Raw genomic sequence first — 20,571 nt, forward strand, 5'->3', positions numbered from 1 at the left:
TCCCTGCTGTGAGCCTAATTAAAAGGCACTGGGTGCAAAGGGGGCTGCTTGGCGGCCAACCGAGTCCCTTTATATCCCCACTTCCCTCCCTCTCTATCCTCTGCCTTTGATTACCACCGAGCACTAATGCCCCTCAATCGCTGCCGCACATGTGACCTCCGTGGCTCAGAGGGAGGAGGAGGGAGGAGGAGGGAGGAGGAGGGAGGAGGAGCGAGAAGCAGCGCGAGCACCTTCATCCCGAGCTTCGCTCAGACAAATCAAGTACCGATTTACTGAACTGCCTCACGCCAGAAACTGATGATCAGGAACACTATTCAAATAAAAGACCTACTAGAATAGTTTGAAGGTGTTGTTACGTGCATTGGGAGTGATTTACTGTATTCACTTTGTACTGGAAGCGTCTCACCTCCTGGGTACCACATTTTCTTTTTTTGTCGTTCAGTCTGTTTTTATTAATATTTCTGATTGAATAATGAAAATAGCCGTTATCCACTGAACAGCTTCAGTGGAAACTTTGTAAGGAAGGTTGGAAAGGTTGTCTCAGTTCATCCGGGTAAATTAAAACAGCTATATTCTACAGTATATATGAGTGTATATCTACATTTGTGGACCGCTCGCTGTTATTGTTTTATTTGACCATTAGCCTCGGGCTTAACCTAAAACCACCTACACTCACCCAGCAGCTGGGTCTAAATTCCACTGAAGCTGTATGACTCAAGACTTCTCACAGCTTTACTTAGAGAATCCTAAATCTGCTGCACCAATTGTACTTGTACTTGTTATGTCTGTATATATGGACAACCTTTACACTGTTTTAGAAAAAAATACAAAATGTATAACTTATGATATGAAATCAAATCTTGAAAAACATCTACTTGAACACAAGGTTATTTCAATTTATTGATTATTTGTAAAAAATATTTAATATACACCCCATTTTGAAGCAAATTACATGATGAAACATCCCCAAAAACAGAGGCGATGCTTCAAAGGGGGATCAGCTGCCAGTAATAACTCTGTCTACTTCCACACGCACAGCGAAACATACACTTAAACACACACTGTGGACAATTTGAGTTTATCCTAGTGTGGAGTAAGGGACCTAATCCCCGGCGGTAATTGCATCCTGGACTTTTCTGAGAGGTTTGATGCATCTCTGAAGCCACTTCAGCAGGGAACCATGCATCCCAGGGCTCTTCAAGGTCGCTACTTGACAACATATGTCGCACAATTCCTTAATCTCACTATTGCCCAACAAGCGGGCAAAAATATATTCATTAGGTCTGGTAATTAACGCCTGTGATGTGCCTCTGGATTTGATATGATTTGAAATCAGTGGCAAAGTGGAGAAACAGTGGTGGACCTACATTATAACAGCCTACTCAAGGAGAAAGGCAGGAACAAAACAAACAGAACTGTGGAGTGAAATTTATTTCTTAGTTATTTCTTATTTTAAGGAGCTTTCAAAGAGGTGTGAGGATGAAATCAGAAGACATAAAGTCTGTCCTTGGCAGGAATTAGTTGCTGCAATTTGATGGGATTCTGGTACAGGAGAGGAGAGAGGGTGACTTTGAAAGGGATGACTTCATTTTGAAGAAGTGATCATTACACGGTTTATTCTGAAGCTTAGTTCAATGCGTCTACACGTGTAGCTGCAGTTCCTCTGCTGCCATTTTCTGGTTCTGCTACTCCACAGTCTCTTTGTTAAGCCCCACTGAACCTGCAGCCCCTTTTGCTGTGGGGTGCGGGACCCCAGGTGATGCCTGCCTTGGGTCATCCATCACATCGTCACATGCTGCCAGCCCCCCCCCCCCAACAAGCTAACAGCCCACATCCCAGCATGCATATTCACAGGAGCCGGTGTCGTGTCTGAGGAAACCAAATTGCCCCCACATCGTGTATCTCTCCCCTCAGTCAATATTAAAATGGGCTAATAAAGAGGGGCAAGATTCCCCCGGTAATGGCTCCCCGGAGACCCCCTAACTAATTAAAGGGCTGTCCCTCCCAATGAACAGTAATCATTCACGGCTTTGGGTAGGCAAACAAATGGGCATTCAATGATGCAAACAAATCGGCTTATAATGTAAAGAGTTTAAAGAGATAACTTCCCTACAAGGATGATGAGACCTTTTCTTTCATGATGGGTTCAGTTGAAACAAAGGCCAGAACTAACTGATGAAGCTCCAATGTGTTATTAGGGGCAAGGAGAAGAATGGACCAAAGTAGCTTTACCATCAATGGCATAAATGAATGTTTGCAAGTTACATCATCAAAACTTAAACAGTCTGTTCCACGGAAAACGAAAGTTTAGAAAGCTGCCATTCACAGTGTTGTGCGGTTTGTGACACGCGTGGTTGAAGTTTGTGAGCTCATGGAGTATCAAATCTTAACAAGCCTCTTAATGATCTTAATGAGATGCTCAGTGACTTAATGAAGTGTGGTGCAAGGGAGCAGAGGGGATGAGGGCTGTCAGGGTCTCCACAGAGATCACAGCACGTTTGTGTTTGACTGTGCATTTAGAATACAACAAATAATAATGACATTTGTAATGCAGAATTAAGTTGCTTTTCAAAGATTGTCCCAATTTGAGACGCGTGATGGAAGATAAAGTTTGAAAATCATGAGCAGAGTGATTTTTTTTAATCTTTTTTTACATTACCCACTGTGCAGCTCTCAGCACACCGTGAGACAGGAGTGTGCAAACTGGGGCCAAAATAGCCTGGAGCCAGCTCACTCTTTGTAACCTCACAGTAAAGTTACAGGATGAAGCAGCGCTGATTCAAGACTCCAGCTGCTTCACAGTTTTTCAGTCTTTACACAGACGACCCTAGAGACGCTAAAGGTGTTTTTCTTTCTTTTTCACATATGCAGCAGTGCTCCCGACACTTGGAAACACACTCTTTTCTACCTGAAAATATCTAACATGCTGTGAAAACCTCACTTACACACACTTCAACCTGCTCTAAATTAACCATTTAAGTGTTTTAAATGTCTCGACACAATAGTTTGGTGACACAAATTTTGATTTCTGGATTGTAAAAGTAACTCTAAAAAAATTCCTGGCCTCAACGCCTCTAGTCATTCTCTCTCAGACCTCTGGAGCCTTGAAATGACAGCATTAGTGCTGGAGCTACTGGCCTTTCCAAACAGGCCAACAATTAGCCCTCGTCAGCAGGCTAGTCGTGGTAATGGCCTCAGCGTGGAAGACGTGGGAGCACCGGGGCAGAGGAAGGAAAACAGCCACTCATCTCTGCCTTAATTGCGATACAGTGGGGTTTATGGAGTGGCAGGAGGGACTGGTGTCTCCTGAAAGGCTTAGTTCAGCTGGCTCTGGTTTATCCTGCTCCCGAACCCCCCTCAGGGCCACGAGGTGGGCTGCGAATGGACACCAGATGGAGGGAGCAGGGGAGTGGGCTGAGCGCAGAGCACCATGGGTGACTTGGCAGCTCCACACCTTGTTTCTATGTGATATGGGCATGTGTCAAAGTATTACTAAGGAATAATGTGTAGATGAGACAAATTCTGTTACTTTCTTTTGTTTCATTTTGTTGTCCTGACTGGCAACTTAGTGCAGTATACACCGTGTACAGGGGCTGTTGTGCTGCACAGTTTTGCTTCTTCAGGGAGACTCTTGATTGATGATATGTTTATTTTTTCATGTAAATATCAGCACTGTCAGCCTCATTGCACAAATTAATAAAGCACACGAGAGAGAGAGAGAGAGACATCAAGAACTAAAGATAATAGAGAAACCTACAACAACCAGCAAAAAAGTAAGCATTAAATCATGAATAATCAGTAAAAATGCTAATAAAGGTTTTTCATATATGTGCTGTGTTATATAGTTCCTGGGAGAGTATCACTCTAAAAATCTAAAGTCCCAGGTACGATGTGATGGGAAGTTTATATATATATATATATATATATATATATATATATATATATATATATATATATATATATATATATATATATATATATATATATATATATATATATATATATATACATAAGCAAACCTCCTGATTTTGGCGCGTGCGCTGCACCTGCTGTGTTTTTCCAACCAATTTTCTGGAGGCCGCTGTGCATTAGTACAGTTAACCAAGCAAGGCCATTTGCATCCCAGAAAAACAAATAGATGGGCACCAAATTGAGAGGGAAAGTCTGTCAAAGGGCCGGTCTTGTTGTGGGGCCTGTTAATCATTCCCCAGGCCCCTCTGGCTTCAATAAAGCAAAATCAGAAATATAAAAGAACAATTTGGGCTGCCCCAGCTGTGAATAACCAACCCATCAAGCCACACAATGGCCCAGTCACGCTTGCTATAATTCAGCTTTTGATTTGAGACACGCCCCCTTCTCGTGCCACGTCTTTGTTAACGTCGTCCGTCAGCCATATCATTTTCCTCTCCCCACCCCTCCTGCATGACCAGATGGTTGAAATCCATAATTTACCCCCCCCCCCCCCACCGAACAAAAAAAGTCCCCTAGACCCCTGCCTCTCCATCTCACCGTGCTTTGACATTGCTCTCACCGTGGCTCATTACTGGCCAGGAGTGGCCCACCCTCCTGGCTAATTAAGCTCAGCTTTGTCGAGCTGCACTGCAATAGCTTAGCAAGGCGGGAGGAGGCCTCAGCACCTGGGAGTCTACCTGTTACAGCGCCTGGCTCATAGGAGGGGGTGGGACCCAGCTGGAATCCTGCACTGGCACCTTGATAAGAGCTGGGTGACATCTTAGCAGCGGTGGTCCCTCCCGTTTGGTTAAGTCCCAACAATGAAAGCAAAATGTCTGGAGATGCTGGCGTTCATTTAACATGACTATCTCCAATTATATAAGTCCATTAAAGGAGAATTAAAAGAAAGCAAATGATGAAACCAATGAAATGAGATGGTGATATCGCTGTGAGATATGACAGTTGGATGAGTGCTGGTTAAAGCACACATTAAGCTGTGGCAGGTACTCGTCATTGATTTTTCTTTCCTGGAATATGTGGCCTCTTTGAAGATGTCTGCCGGCCGAGCGCAGCTCTGTGGGAAAGCAATCAGGCTCCCAAGTTTTCTTCTCCTTCAATTTCTCAGGCTGACCAATAACTCATCTGTTTTGGGCGCCAATCAATACGACGCAGACCTCTTCACTCCTGCACCGCATTATTTCTCCCACTCCGACGCTGATTGGAATGAACTCCAGTCCCTGGAAGGTCCACGCGCTGATTGTGAGAAGGCTGAAGCCTTTTCACTCGGCGACTCGCATCAGAGTGACACTGCAGGGCTGTCGAGGGGTCAGGGCTTGAACACGCTGGAGCGGTGCCCCACGGATGGGGGCCTGACCTGAGGGAGCAGTCCAGACCAGGGACTCACTACTATGGAGATGGTTATAATATGAATGAATATTTAAATGAGTACTTTGCATTTATCTGCATTCATCTGCAAATGAAATAGCAGGACAATATGAATAAGACGATGTTCATATGAAGATATGTGGGCTGGGAATTCATGAGATGCAAATGTATAACAGGTTAAATGACAGGTCCATCTTTTGCGGCCTAATATCCGTGTGGTCATGGCTAATTGTGCTTTTGTTGTGCAATTACCCAGAGTTTGCTCAGGGTTTAGACTGTCGGGAAGTGGGCTGCAGCTAGAGCTTTGTTTAACTTACTCCCCTCGTGGCAGCAAATGTAACTTAGGCCCCCGGAGATCAGATAATCCCCTGACTGGAGCATATTGGCTCTGTCACTCCCGGTTACGCCGCCTGCTCCATGAATACAGACGAGGAGAAGTGGCCAAGAAACGGGCGACGCGCGGGCGCTCCTCCCTCTGGTGAAAGGAGGGCCGTTGTGAAGCTTTCGGCCATTAGAGTGGGAAGTCCAGCGGCTTTGAAGCTGGCTTTGAAGTTATGAGGCAATTGGAGGAAATGAGGAATGGGCTGCCGGGTTTCCTGGAGGGCCGGTTTGTGAGAGGCATGATTGGACACAGCAACCCTGAAGAGAGGCTGCAGCCGCTGCGCTCGGCGCCACTGTCCTCCTGCCGCCACGCTAAATATGCGCCAATTATGGCACGTTGGCATATGGGCAGTAGCAAGCACCCAGCTGTAATGATGGACGCTGCCAACTGCTCCGGGTCCGGGTCATGGACACGTTGCCAAAAAACCCCAGCCCCGTTTGTGACACCTCCTTTTCTAACGATGGACAGACCAGGGAGCAAAGTGTGAGTGGGGAAGGTCCTGCACCTGCAGCCGCTCACCTGGCCTGGACCTGGCAGCTGGGAGGGGGGGAAGGGGGGCATCTGGCCGTCTTTGCCTCGGCTCAGAGGATCTCGAGAGGCCGAAGGAGTTCCTGCCGACCAGAACCCGTCCCAGATGTTCCAGGGCGCGGCCGCTGGCAGCGATCACTGGATGCTGGGGACGAGTCATACATTAACCACACTTCATCCCGGTCGCCGCGGTGACAGGCAGAGCAGCCGACATGACGCTGAGGCCACACTCGTCTCTGGGCGCTCAGTGCAGACGCGAGGCTACGGCTTCTCCTGAACCTCCTCAGGCGACAACGCAGCGCTTTAGTTTGAACATGTTTGTAGTTTTTAGAGTGAAGTGTTTTGGGTAGAAAAACACAGCGAGGTTCATGAAACATGCATGAAGCGGGGAGCTACTGCTAATTCATGTTTAATGGATCTGAAATAGTCATAGCTGCAGCCATGATATGATGCAGCTCCTTTCCATTCCAACATTTTTGTCAGTTTGTCAGTTATCTGTTTTACAAGTGTCCTATTGCCTGAGGCTTTTAAACGAATAGATTTCTCCGAATCATTGCAATGAAGGGAAAAATAACAAACACTGATGTCTCGATTCCAGCAGCAGTCTCAGATATTGGGTCTAACACTGGCCTCCTGTATTTGTACCCATAAATCTCCCTGTTACTGCTCCAGATAACACTTTGTCAAAGTGTTGCCGTTGTGTTGAGCATTTTGCTATTTGCAGGCTCAGCCCCATCCTGCTGGAGGGAGGAGGCAGGTACGGTGTTCGTATGGGCTGCTACAGAAGCTCCATGGGTAGAGAGTCTGTCTGGAAAGAAGAAGGTGCTTGTGCCCCTGGTGAGCGGACGGGTCCAATGCAGAGAACACAATTTCCCCAAGGGGATCAATGAAGTATGTCTTGTCCTATATAGTTCCTACAGCGTCCTGCCCTCACCCTCACTGGGTAAAACTGTACACTGCATTAGAGGAACACAGATGTCATCATTTGGCCAAACATGTCAGAACCTTCACAACAGGACAACAAAGATCATAGACATCACTCAACACAATCTGCAAAGCTGATAACCACAACCCTATATCAGACTTGTGTGGGAATGTGGATGGAGCGTCACAGCGAGGCAGCGGCGTCCTTCCCACTGGAAGCTGACATTAATGACCCATCTGCATCCCTCTGCATTAACATTTGCGTGAAAGGCTAAACAGTGTGGCACCATTCATCCTTCCGTTTGATGGATTTGCATGAAATCTGGTTTCATGCTTCGAGGCATGATGAAAGCAAAGGTCAGCGCAGATACCTGTTATCACAAACGTCCTATGATAGAAGAAAAATGTTCAGAACGCACGTTAGCAATTAGAACAATGCACAAAGTCCACGATGGAGGATGGTTGGAAAGAGCCATAATAGAGAATTATGAGGGAGTTCATGCAGCCACACAGACGTCTGTAGCGACACTTCACTGCTGCGTCCTAACGCTTGGTTTAAGACAGAGACCACAATAAATGAGCAGAGCGTAACAATGTCGTCATGGTTTCAGTGTCATCCTCATCCGGTGACACTGGGGCTGATGGGTTGCGTTATGGACTCCTGCATGAACCTGGCTGTGAGCCTGGGAGCACACACGTCCTCAGACGTCGCTCTCGCCTCCATCTGCTCTGCGCCCGTCGCTCCACGGAGCTGTAAACTGGTCCAGAGCCCCTGGTTCCTCCGGCTCCTCCAGTGAAACCACAGCCAGCGAGGGGGTTGTCACGGCGACTCCTCATTGTCACAGCTCTGGAGCAGGAGGACGGGGTCTCGATGGGGGGGTCGTTAATGGGAGTCACACTGTGGCTGTCAGCAGGGCGCCGCCGCGCCACATGTGACCATATGGCTGTGAGCGCACGTGTGCGTCACGCATGATGTGCGACTATAGCATGCTTGAACATGATTGAAGGCATGTGAGTACGTCTCCTTCATACACGTGGACACGGACAGAACAGATAGAACTCCTCTGACGCCTTCGTGGCAGTTTGCTCCAGACTCTGCAAGTGACCTTTGTTTCTTTTCCCCATCAACACAAATAAATGTTAAGACTTTAACCACTGCACAGAAAAATGAATGTAAAACATCATGGTGGAGCGTTTCTTGTGCAGCGCATGCAGTAAAGGTTATGTGTGTGTGTGTGTGTGTGTGACATCACACACACACACACACACACTGCTACGTGCGCTTTTCTCTCTTTGTGCCCTGTATTTTATTGTATCTTACTAACTATGCACAGTGCAGCGCTGCTCCCCTGCATACTGAGCACTGAGTGTGGGATGAATGACAATGAATGCTACACTTAACACACAGTAACACTATGTTTATTGGAGTCATTGAAATGATCTACCTACAAAATGAACCCCCCATAACTTTCACGGAGCAGGAGAGCGACTGGACGATGACGCAGCCTTGAGTGTGTGAGACTTTAAATGGAGATAGAAGGAGAAAACACAGTGACAAGTGTCGCAGCAGGAGTCTGCCTCGTCCCGTGTTTGTTTGTACACACTGTATGTATGTGTGGCAGGAAGTCGTCTCTGCCTTTTGTTCACCATACAACTCGAAGTCTCCCGGGATGTTTATTAATCTAATTATTAAACATTTATTGCCAACAGCACCTGCTCTCTCTCTCCTCCGGCCCCTCGGGACCCCATCGCACAGAGAGAGAGAGAGCGGGAGGGAGGGAGGGAGGGAGGAGGGACACAGGAGGAGCTAGAGGAAGGGGCTGGAGCGAGGAGAGCAGCAAATCCAAAGGGGTCATCATCACATTGCAGGATTCTTTCACACGGCGAGAGGCAGTTTTTTGTTTGGCGGCAGACGGCGTGTGAAGTTATGTGATCCCAGAACAAAAGCAGGGAGGAAGGATCCGATGCTGGGAAGGAGCTGATTACAGAGACCCACTGCCCCCCCCAACTTTTGTCTGACATTAACAAGCAGTTAATCAGCAAAGCTTCATTTTCTAAAGGACACTTTCCGTGCGGCTTCTCTTTTCCTCTCACTTTTTTTCCCATCATTTGATGCACTTGAATTCAACTTTGGATCCGGGAGAGAGGAGGAAAGGAGACACGCTCGGTTTGTTAAGGTGCAGTGAGTGGTAGGCGGTGGGGGGGTGGAGTGCAGGTCCCTCTGTGCGGCAAGATGCTGCGCTACCTGATCAAGACCCTGCTGCAGATGAACCTGTTCACCGACACCGTCCGGAACCCGGCCAACGGCACCGACCCGTTCTCCAACACGTCCCTGCCCTCCTTCAACAGCTCCCTGCTCGACTGGGGCAATTTCACCGGCTTTAACGGTAGGAGCGTGGAGCATCTTAACTTCTCTCCTCCTTCTAGAACGTGAGCTTTGGTTCGTTCTGACTTCAGTTCCACGCTTAAAGAAATTAAACCTGGACGTGTTATGTGTTTGGTTGACTCTTATTTTTCATTTGTTTGAAACGTAAAGTTTTAGACAGGTGGTGTTTGATTTCAGCTGATCGCTCAGTTGTGTCATTTATTTTGATTTGAGGTCCAGCATTTATTCATTGCATATAATTAATATAAGGTCCTCACATAAGGACACAGGGACTCAGGAGGACGATGACGCTGATGCACAAGGACATGTGGATTTTCTTGAATTACAGTGGAAACACTGACAAGAGTCTGTGTTTTGTCACAGTAAAGTTGAGCTGAGGGAGAAAGAAAGGAACTTAACTGAAAGTTAATAGAAGCATGGTTCTGATATTATGAATCAACCATCCAAATGTAAGAGTTGCTGCTCTCAGATCAGATGTAAGATGTAACGATCACAAAGAATAACTGCTTATTATTTGTGGGCTACAAACGAGCAAAGCGAGAGATGAAGCTGATTAGAGCATGATCATCACGTTATGGGATGAACTGACCAGATCTCAGCCAAATGCCGGGCTCAGCCCTATCCCATGCAAAGATTTAAAGCAGTTCACGCGCTGATCACTAATGATAACTGCTGATCACGGCTGATCACGGCTGATCACGGCTGATCACTGCTGATCACTGCTGATCACTGCTGATCATGACTGATCACTAATGATAACTGCTGATAACGGCTGATCACTGCTGATCACTGCTGATCACTGCTGCTCACGACTGATCACTAATGATAACTGCTGATCACGGCTGATCACAGCTCATCAGAGAACAGCCAGGAACACAGTGCACGCCGCGGTAGCATGAGCAGCAGCTCGTCCACTCTGTTAAATGAAGCTGTCTGCTGTCGGACAGACTGGACCAAAGCTGTCACATCTCCTTAACTTTTGCCAAAGGGATTTTCTTTCTTTTCCTCTGCTTCATCAACAAGCTCCGTCTTTGCAGTACTGGTCTCTGCCTGGCTCCAGGTGGAATCGAAGTTTATGGTTGGGGGAAGGAATTTGGTATTCACAGTGGGTGCATGCGTGTGTGCGTGTATGTGTGTGTGTGTTGGCTTTTTCAGATGATGTTGACACGTCCTTGCTGTCTCTTGCTGTAATGTAATGTATATATGTACATCTAACCAAATCCATTTGTGTGTTGGCATGTGTTAAGGTCGAGATAAGTCAGCAGATGATCCTGGTATATGCTGTAATTAGCTTCCAGCTTTGTCTCCATGTCAGTGCATACCAATGAAAGCTACACACACTCATGTTTTAGACCTATTCTGTTGGTATTATTCTTCCTTCCTTCCTTCCTTCCTTCCTTCCTTCCTTCCTTCCTTCCTTCCTTCCTTCCTTCCTTCCTTCCTTCCTTCCTTCCTTCCTTCCTTCCTTCCTTCCTTCCCCTCGTGCCCACTGGTCCATGTGGTGGTTTCTGTGTGGCCTTTTGTGTGACTGTGTATGAATGCAGGTAATTGGCGTGTACTTTGTCACAGAGGGGAGTGAGGTGAGCCTTTTAATGAGTGGTCATAGGTGTCAACGTTAAAATGCACCCCCCCTCCCCATCTCCCCATCAGCGTGGTGCCGCCTGTGTCAATAACACTGACTTTAAAGCTCCTGTATCGCCCTCATTCACAGCCTCTAATAGAGTGTAGATTGAAGGCAGTGTTCCCTCTGAGGCGCTATGGCAGCCGTGATGAGCGCGAGCGTGAGAGGCAACGAGAAACAATGAATCTATGTGGTGCAGAGGGAACGGACTGATGGACAGACGTGCCTCGTGTGTGTGTGACTTCATATTCAGTGGCATCTCAGCCCAGAGCTCTCCTCACTTCAATCTGTAGGTGACATCAATATGATCAGGGAAGCTAAATAAAGTGGATGTGATTGTTCTCCTAATCAGGAATCAGTGAGAACGAATACAAGCTTTGTCTTTTGTCAAATAGTGAGTGCATTCTAGTGCATTCACAGGAATGAATGTACATCACTGATGTCATCACCAGCAGCCTTCTCTCCAAAAGACGTCTTTACTACTCATATCATTAGGTTTTTAGGAATAATAGAGATGTCTTTAATCAGGCTTCGTGTGCTGATTCATCAGTGAGGGGGTGAAGTTGCTGGTAAACTGTGGGCATCCAGGCGAGAAGCTCAATAGCGAGGCAGTGGGTGGACAGCTTGTGTGGGTCGACCTGGAGCTCCCAGAGAGGCTGAATGGGAAAATCAATACGGTCCGATAACCAATTTAGGAAATAATGGACAGTTCAGTCAAACACAGCTCTGTAGTGGACTGCTGGGGTTTGACAACTTTATCTGTTCGCACCTTTTACTTGTTCACTCTCTTTGTTCTTTATCACATCTTCTGCATCAACGGTTCTTTTGAAGATTTTGGTTTCAAGGTTGATGCCGACACCTGAACGTCACGATGGTCATAAACCAAGGCTGAACACGAGTCAATGTAAATACCTTTTATTACAGTATGTGTCAAAGACTTCTGATACTGACTGAACAGTGGGATCACAATGTCAACACAATGAAAACACTGAAGCCTCCCAGTATCTTTTGAATGCCCAGTTAGCTTGTATTCCATCCCAACCACCGCCTCCTGCATAATTTGGGTTGTGCTGTCCATGCAGCTTTTGGCTGTGATGGTACAACCGTAACCCCCCGAGAGATCGAACACCCTCCAGCGAGGGGGAACGGGCTCCGTCTGGGGAGCGGGTGCACTTGTGCACAACTTGTGGGTGTTTGGCATGTGAATCGATGTAAGGTATTGTAATAAAGGTGCACTGGGGTCCTGCCACCAAGATGTAAGCTCTCATTACATTGGCTACTGTGGAATCAATAAGGCTTCAGGTCAGGCCCAGTGTTTATTCTAGCTCACATATTCATGTGAAGACTGTGGCATCTATGCAGCTGATGATGATGGTGTGATGTGTAATCACATATGCGGTGACTATATTGTAATTTATGGGCGCTAATGCAGCAATTTGTTCCTTCATGGAGGTCAAGTACGCTGCCCTTTGCTCTTTTCCCCATAAATCTGTCAGGGGGTCATTAATGCCGCGCGTGTGTTTGTAGGTGCACGTATTTTCCAACTAATGACTTGTTTCAGTATGCAAATCCCTCAAAAGTTCATCCAACCCCTCCTCAGCATCCACAGCTGATTCTACTGGTGCAGAACCAGAGCTGTGTGCAGAATCTTTACCACAGTGAATCAGCGTTTGCTCGGAGCAAACTCAGAGCTGGCTGTTTGCTCAAGGCTCTGGATTATGGCACCAGATGTGCAGACGAACAGAAGAGTTGCAGGTCCCATGTCTTCACACTGGATGCAGCGCATCCTTGCTGCTGTATTCCACATGTTAACTGGGAATGGCTGGATGCATTATTAATGGGTTTCAGGGGGATATTTTGGAAGCCAGACATCTTTATTCATAGCATGAGCCAAGTGCTGGAAACCACCAGTTGTGTCGGTTTACACTCACCTGAATCTGCCATTTGACTCAAGTGCAAACGTTAGCTAGCGATCACTGTGCCCTCTCTGTGACCTGCGTCACATCCTCTTGAGACGCGATCGTGGTCACGCACTGAGATGCACAAACACAAAGTTCCAAAGGCAAAGCTGCTTTCCAACGCCAGCGTGACGCCCACATCATTAAATGTGACCTTTCTCAGAGAGCTGGCGCCGGCGCTGGCAGTGCAGCAGCGGCTGGGACTTTGTAGTGGGCTAGAAAGAGAATGCGTGAGTGCTGGGGAGGGCTCAGCAGCCAGTGGCCACGGTGGAGGGATTTGAACCCCCGCGCTGACGGCATCCAGCCAGGATAAACTGGTCATTGTGCTCAGGGAGGGTCAGGGCTTCTCACAAACAGGTCTGGAAATGCACCGACATCTGCTCGCAGTCCTGAGCAGTCGTCATTTAGAACAACAACACACTGAGATGCTGATTGTGAAGGATTCAAAGAAACTGTAAAGGGTCAAAGGCTGTTCTTCATGTGACCCGTCAAACTCAGACTCTTGACACTCCCTTACTTTATGCACCTCATCTCGTTTTTCATCATCCATGCTGTTTGGCTTCACCCTCCTCTATCTCGCGCTATAATAAGTTCTTTCTCCAAGTATCTGCCTCACTTTGATTCAGCTTCAGTTCCCTGTGATTTATCAGCATTCCAGCTGCATAAACAGCATTGTCTTATCATGAATATATAACCACAGGAAATTAGAAAAGGGAAGCGTTTGCATCTGTATGTATGTGTTTGTGTATGTATGTTTGCCTCTGGTTCAGTCTGTGCCCTTCCTCTTTGTCCCTCCCGCCTGTCATTCCCTCTAACAAACAAGCTCAGCTTCTTCTCCTGAATAATTTCAGGCGGTGCAACCACACACCTCCGCTAGAAACCCAGTTACCAGCAGATCATCTCAATCTTCCATTATTTTCCTCAGCTTTTTTCATGTCCACTCATCAATCTCAGGGTGTTCATTAAATAGCAGCATAACTGCTACATCCCTGCATTCATGGTCCACAATTTCACTTTAAAGCTTTGGAAATGAAGCACCTTCTACAGCAAAGATGAAGCGCAAAGGGCGAGAGAGAAAGAGGGCAGCAGGGAGAGAGAGCGTGAAAAGCAAGGATGCCAGTTCTTAAGCAGGAGATACTTCTGCAAATGCTAATCTGGGCTCGGACAACTTCCTCCATCGAGGATTTCTCCAGGTGATGAACACAGGAAGACTGGACAAAGAAGATGAAAGACGGTGGTTAGTATTCACATGCACAGGGATTGATGATTAGGACTAATGAAGAAAGTCAGGAAACACAAGCTCTGTGGAAGTCTAATTATCACTAAATTTAGTGTCTGACTAAGTGTCTAAAGGCTGCGCTCAGGTTATGTAGAGAACTATCATAACAATAACAAGTTTATCCTCTGGGGAGCAAGAATAGAAACTCACAACACAGTTGTTTCATTGTTTATAGTCCTCAGAGCTATGGTGCTGCAAAACAGTCCTATATCTATTTTACTTTGAAGAACCCAAACTGAAGCTAGCCATTTCATTAGTTTTTACATGTCTGTCCATCAAATGAGTCAGATAGAGACTGTTCTATCAATCAGCCCCCATAAATCATTCACCATTTCCATTCTCTCAACTCCTGCTCGAGTCTATTAACTCCGCCGGCAGCGCTGTTCATCTGGGAGCTCCGGTACAATGGGAGGTCAATCAGAATGAAGGCTTAAGTGGCCTGATGACTCAGCGGTCGCAGCAAAAGGTTGTGACCCTTCACCCAAACACAAACCCCTCAAACACGCAAACTGGCCTTTTGTTCAGCACCAGTGCCCTGATCTGCTGTTACTCCCATCACTGCGGCCCATTAGGAGCAAGCGTCCTCAGCAGGACCTTCTGAATAAAGGAGAGACACAATGTAGCTGGATGCAAAACCGAAAGGAAAAAGTTGAACGTACTTGATATGAAGCGCGCGTCTTATCGGAAATTGCTCGCCTGAAGTCCGATGTTGCATCATGATTGTGAACTAATATCTACATTTGTATTCAAACCATTTTTCTCTTCTGAAGAATGAGTTTTTGCCCGTGTGTTAGATAAGACAGTCTACTGGTTGTTTGGAAATTACATCCTGAGAGGAGTCAAGGTGAGAAGTCCTTTCTCTGAAAACTGAATATACAGCAGCTGTGTTGATTAGCAGATGTAATAGAAATGCATGTCAGCTTCACTGCACACAGTGTGACAAATATCTGCTCGGCTGGTTGTCGTTCCCGTATGTAGCTGTACACACATATGTACGGCTGTGTCTAAAATCCATTTCACATCACACGTCCTCCGTCAGTTAGCGTCTGAATCCGCTGGAAAGCGGGAGTCGGGCCGGTTGGTCACGCATGCCTCCGAATGCAACGCCTAAAGCCGGTGTGGAGCCCGATCACGGGGGCGGCGCGACACACGCCGTGATGGGTTCTCTGCGATGCGCTTTAACTCCAGGTGAATATGCGCACACACGAGTCCACACTCAGCAAACGGGTTGTTTTGGTTCCGCTCTAAGACGTCTTAGTCGGAGCAGTGAGCTCAGATCAGGGAAACACAACAGCACGACACTCACCAGACCACGATTTAGGAGATTTGTGTCTGCATTTGTACAGTTCAGACTGTTTCCACGTCCCATTTCTAGTTTGCATTTAAATTTTAATTGCAGAAAATCAATAGCATGAAAAAAAGAAGCCTAAATTAATTAAACTGCTTTAATAGTTGTTGGACCATAAAGCGATTCATAAATTGACTAATTTCATGCTACAAACCTGTTTTCTGTGCACTTCAGCAACTGTTCAATGATTTGTTCATTAGCATATGTGCAGGATCTGTGTATTCAGTGTATTTATCACGCCGCATGCCAGCATTCATTGATTCATCAGCTCAAGTCACTGGGCCTGTGTGTCTGGAGAGTTGTACCCATGGGCCGGAGCGGCCACAACCACCCAGCAATTACTAAGTTACCTGTGATTAATGAGTGGAGTCGGTGGTGACCTGCTGCGACACTCCCACCCACACGGCAAACAAAAGCCCACGTGTGAGTTAACGCTGAAGCAAACACTCACCTCTCCTCCGTCCGCCTCGCAGGCGGCCGACGCAGCGCCACTGAACTTAGCTTTTAATTGCCCTCATATAAATGTGATTATCTGCACAGAATATTGTAATTTTGACATTTATTGTGAGGTTTTGCTGTGCGAGCCGAGGCCACAGTCACTCAATCAGGCCTGAGAGCCGTTAAGGCTCGTTAAGGTGCTGCAGTGCTTCACGCACACGGCACATTGGCTGGACTTAATGTGATTAAAACACAAATGTCTACTTGGTGAAGGAAGATGAGATAGTCGTGAGATAAGACAGAAGTACACTAACAACAGCTCAATATGTCGTGCCGTCAATATTAATTTGTCCTGACACATCTGAAAACTACTGGCAGTAATATTCAACTTTACCTTTTATTACTGATTTTGATGAAAAGAGATTAAATGCACTGTTAAGTAAAGAACACAACTGTGTCTAGAATTTGTAATGGGTGAATAGATTTACATACATTATAGTCATATTCAGTTCTTGGTGAGTGTAAGATTTCAGATTTTCCTTGTATCTTGTACCATGTGACGAAGTTAAAGGGAAGGTTACTGTTTATGTATTAGCTAAACTCAGTGAGAAAAATACTCCCAATAGAAGTGTTGCAGAGATTATCTAGGTAACAATTTGTGAATGATCTTTTTTGTGCTGCGAGCGTCACACACATAGACAATTTAACTGAACTGAACTAGAGGCAGAGGAAGGAGAAAGTGGAAGGTACGTGGATGCAGAGGGAAAGATTAAAGAGGATGCAGAGGGGTCAGTGTGGGCTGCTTGGCCGGGATGGGGTCAGTAAACGCACCACCAGTAAAAAAAAAAAAAAAAAAAAATCTCTGAGAAGTGGACGCGTGGGGAGGAAGAGGGGGGAGCAGCTCTTCTGGTGCCTCATATTGTGGATTGACAGCACGTACGTAGCAAAATCTCTCAAGGAGCGGAAACAGCCATGACTCTCATTTCAAACAGCAACATTGTACTTCTCTGAGCAGGAAAAACAGAGGTGTGAGAGGCGAGCGCATAAAGCAGCTTATTACTCACAACAGACGAAGAATCCAATCTTCATTAAATCCTACTTGATAGTTTTACACTGTAAGACATTTGTTTTCATTTCCTGACCTTTCTGTGCCGTCTTACAATAAATATACTAGTTTCCACTACATCATTTATTATTATGGTTTTTGTTTGTTAAGAAATCATAATATATGCTCGTAACTTACCATAACCATAAATACGCAAAGCACACATTTAAAATACACTTCCCACCAAAAAATTTAGATAAGAAATGGCATTAAAAAAACCTATTCATTCATTGCTTTGTATTTCCTCCCACATCAGAAAACATTTTAGATGTTTACTTTATCGCAGTCAGCTTCATTCATGTCTGCTATTACTCAAAGCCAAAAGGAAAGAATGTCGACTCAAACATTCAAAACAGAAAGAAGGCGGAACACTGGGATCATGTGACAGGAGATCTGAAGAGAAGGTGATGACGAGGTGATGGCAGACTGTGATGATGGACACAGGGCGGCGAGGGAGACTGACACTTTCAGGCGTTTTAATAACAGATTAAGATTGGCAGCTCCGCTCTCCATTTACCAGCCTGATTAGCATAAAGCTATTTATTAGGCTGATTTCCAAGGCTGAGAGCAACAGAGAGAAGAGAAAGTAGCAGAGGGGGTCAACACCGTGGGGGGGGGGCTTGGCTAGGCTAAAGGCACGTCGCCATGGAAACAGAGGGGTAGGTATGGGTGGGATGGCGAGTGTGATCGCTACTGCTGGACATACATTTACAGGTGAATGAGGTTGGAGGTGCGAGCGGAGCGTCAGGTCCTCTGTGCAGACTCACTTATCACTGTGGGGAATTTCCATAATAGAATCCAGTTTACGGCGGCATCTGGGTTTCTGAAAGTTAAACAGCTGCCACTCGTACAGGTGGGCGACAGTCCACCACGACTGCAGTCCTTTCACATGTAATTAGTCTCATTAGGGCGGCTTCGCATGCACACACTCGCCACTCTAAACTATGCACACCCCCTCATATGCATGAGCTCTTCACACAGGCCTTCATTAGAACTAATCAGGGGCCGACGATGCCCCCGACGGGGCCACACACACCTCAGAGTGCTGGCCTGTCCACGCCGCTCACACTGCTGCGTGTGTGTGTGTGTGTGTGTGTGTGTGTGTGTGTGTGTGTGTGTGTGTGTGTGTGTGTGTGCGTGTGTGTGTGCGTGTGTGTGTGTGTGGCGAAAGTATAAACTATTGATTCTATCACCACGTTACTTTAATCACTGCAGGATAAATTCCTGTCAAGGCAGCAATTACAACTACAGTGTTTCAGATACTTACGTTTGGATCTAATTTAACATTAAATTAGTTCCTAATGTGTCTGTGCCAGGTCATCATCATCACCTCATATGCAGACCCTCATTAGTCATCAATGCACAGATCTGACCACAGACCTTACAGATGCAGCGGTGTGTGTGTGTGTGTGTGTGTGTGTGTGTGTGTGTGTGTGTGTGTGTGTGTGTGTGTGTGTGTGTGTGTGTGTGTGTGTGTGTGTGTGTGTGTGTGTGTGTGTCTGTATCCATGCTAAGTGGCTGTGTTGTCCCGGTGCCAGTTCAGTTTGGGGGATTATAACTGTTAAGACACCTGCTGGACCCAGCTCTATAGCACATCAGCATGGTCTTATAAATAAAATGCTAAAACGGATACTGTGGACAGAAGCAGACAGAGCTTGAGCACTATAGTTCCCTGAATGGTGAAGGAAATTAATGAGATGGCAAAGTTTGCATGATATGACTCCCAGCATGAATAAAACATCCAGCCGTTCCAGAGGTTGGAGGGAAACGACTTGCATATTGGTAAACTTCCCCAGATGATGGACCGTGGTCGTAGCAGGTTAACAATGGTGTAGTCACTGGTTTATGAATGCATCAGACATACTGTAAGCAATCACATTATAAGTTAGAGTCATTAATAGAAACCTGATTCATTTGCTTGATAAAACATTGTTTGTCACCATCTATAACTTTAATAATCATTCAAACTAATTTACCACCAATACTACTAATAATACATTTTATTGACTTTATATAGACAAATTATGTCACATATTCTGAAGTCTCCCATATTCTTATATACTAAAGTTTTTACCCTATATATATGTATATGTGTATATATATATATATATATATATATATATATCGCCTGTCTTTCCCAATGCATCTTGTAGCCTATTGTAGTTGTTGATGCTGCGACAGTTGTAAGTGTGTGAGAGAAACATCTGGCTCATACTCTCCAATCCAGACGAGTGCTTTGTTTGTGAAAGGCCATCGTTGCTGTGCTGTACATTGTCATCTAGCACTGTCTGGCATCTGCTGAGTACTTAACAAATCATTTCAACTTTCATTATTAATTCAATTTAATAATTTCAATTCATAATTAAAATTCAAATTCAACATCGAGATCTTATGTCATGTCGGATTCACAGAATGGACATGGCCTCAAATCACCAGTGAGGCTGAGTTGCTCATGTGTTTGTGTGACATCATGCTTAGTGTTAAAAAATGCCCATATGTTAGTTTACGCTGTAACAAAGAACATTAAATGACTTAAATGCAGATACAGCAGAGTTTTCTTTCAAACTATAAACACAAGATTTGGATGACTCTGGTTTTACCTGATTATATTTTGGATTTATATGTTTCTAGAGACAGCAAATGTCCATAAACACGAATTGGATAAAGCCAATGATTCTCAGAGCTTGTGAACTGAGCCTGATTGAAACAGCTTCCCAACATGCATCGTGTTAAAAACCACTAATTCCATAAATCCCTGTAAAAGATTTGACCTTGTGTTGACAGACTGCACGTGTGCGCAGCTGCTCAGTGTAAGGCTGACCTCATCAGGTTGGGGATGTCCATAATGTCCTGACAGGGCTGATGTCATCAACTGATGTCACATCATCTGACTTTGTTCCTTTGTTCACCTTGATACAAAGGAACACAGACCTTCCCTGTGTCAAGTGCAGGTGTGAAGGAGGAAGCAGAGGAAGGATGAGATGTGAGTCAGTGCCGCGTGATGTCATCGCTGATGACAGCATCTGTCCTCATCGTTTCATCAAAGGCCATTTTTTATTTTTCTAGAGTTAGCATGAAGCTATTTGTTATTAGCCGAGGGCAAAAACATCATTTTAATAAGTTCAAAATGAACATGAAACTCAATCGTATCATTGACCCAAAACAAAAGAAATCACGTTCAGTGTTTGTTTGGTTAATACAAAGTCTGAGCATGTGTTGACACTATATGTCATAATACAAGAAAGAGATTAAAGAATGCAATATG

General features: G+C 45.6%; 1 protein-coding gene across 3 annotated transcripts in view; it reads left to right on the top strand.

The window, feature by feature from the left end:
* Positions 1–9,058: 9,058 nt before the first annotated feature.
* robo3 (roundabout, axon guidance receptor, homolog 3 (Drosophila)) overlaps positions 9,059–20,571 on the top strand; it is a 98,025-nt gene continuing 86,512 nt past the window's right edge. For 2 of the 3 annotated variants that reach the window (XM_029174204.3, XM_029174205.3), the window contains exon 1: positions 9,060–9,558. In XM_029174204.3, the coding sequence (XP_029030037.1) occupies positions 9,405–9,558 (154 nt within the window). In that variant the 5' untranslated portion in view covers positions 9,060–9,404. Of the gene's footprint in view, positions 9,559–20,571 lie in introns of all 3 variants that reach the window. The other variant, XM_029174203.3, reaches the window with a different exon arrangement.

The sequence above is a fragment of the Betta splendens genome, chromosome 14 (assembly GCF_900634795.4).
Source record: "Betta splendens chromosome 14, fBetSpl5.4, whole genome shotgun sequence".
NCBI lineage: Eukaryota > Metazoa > Chordata > Actinopteri > Anabantiformes > Osphronemidae > Betta > Betta splendens.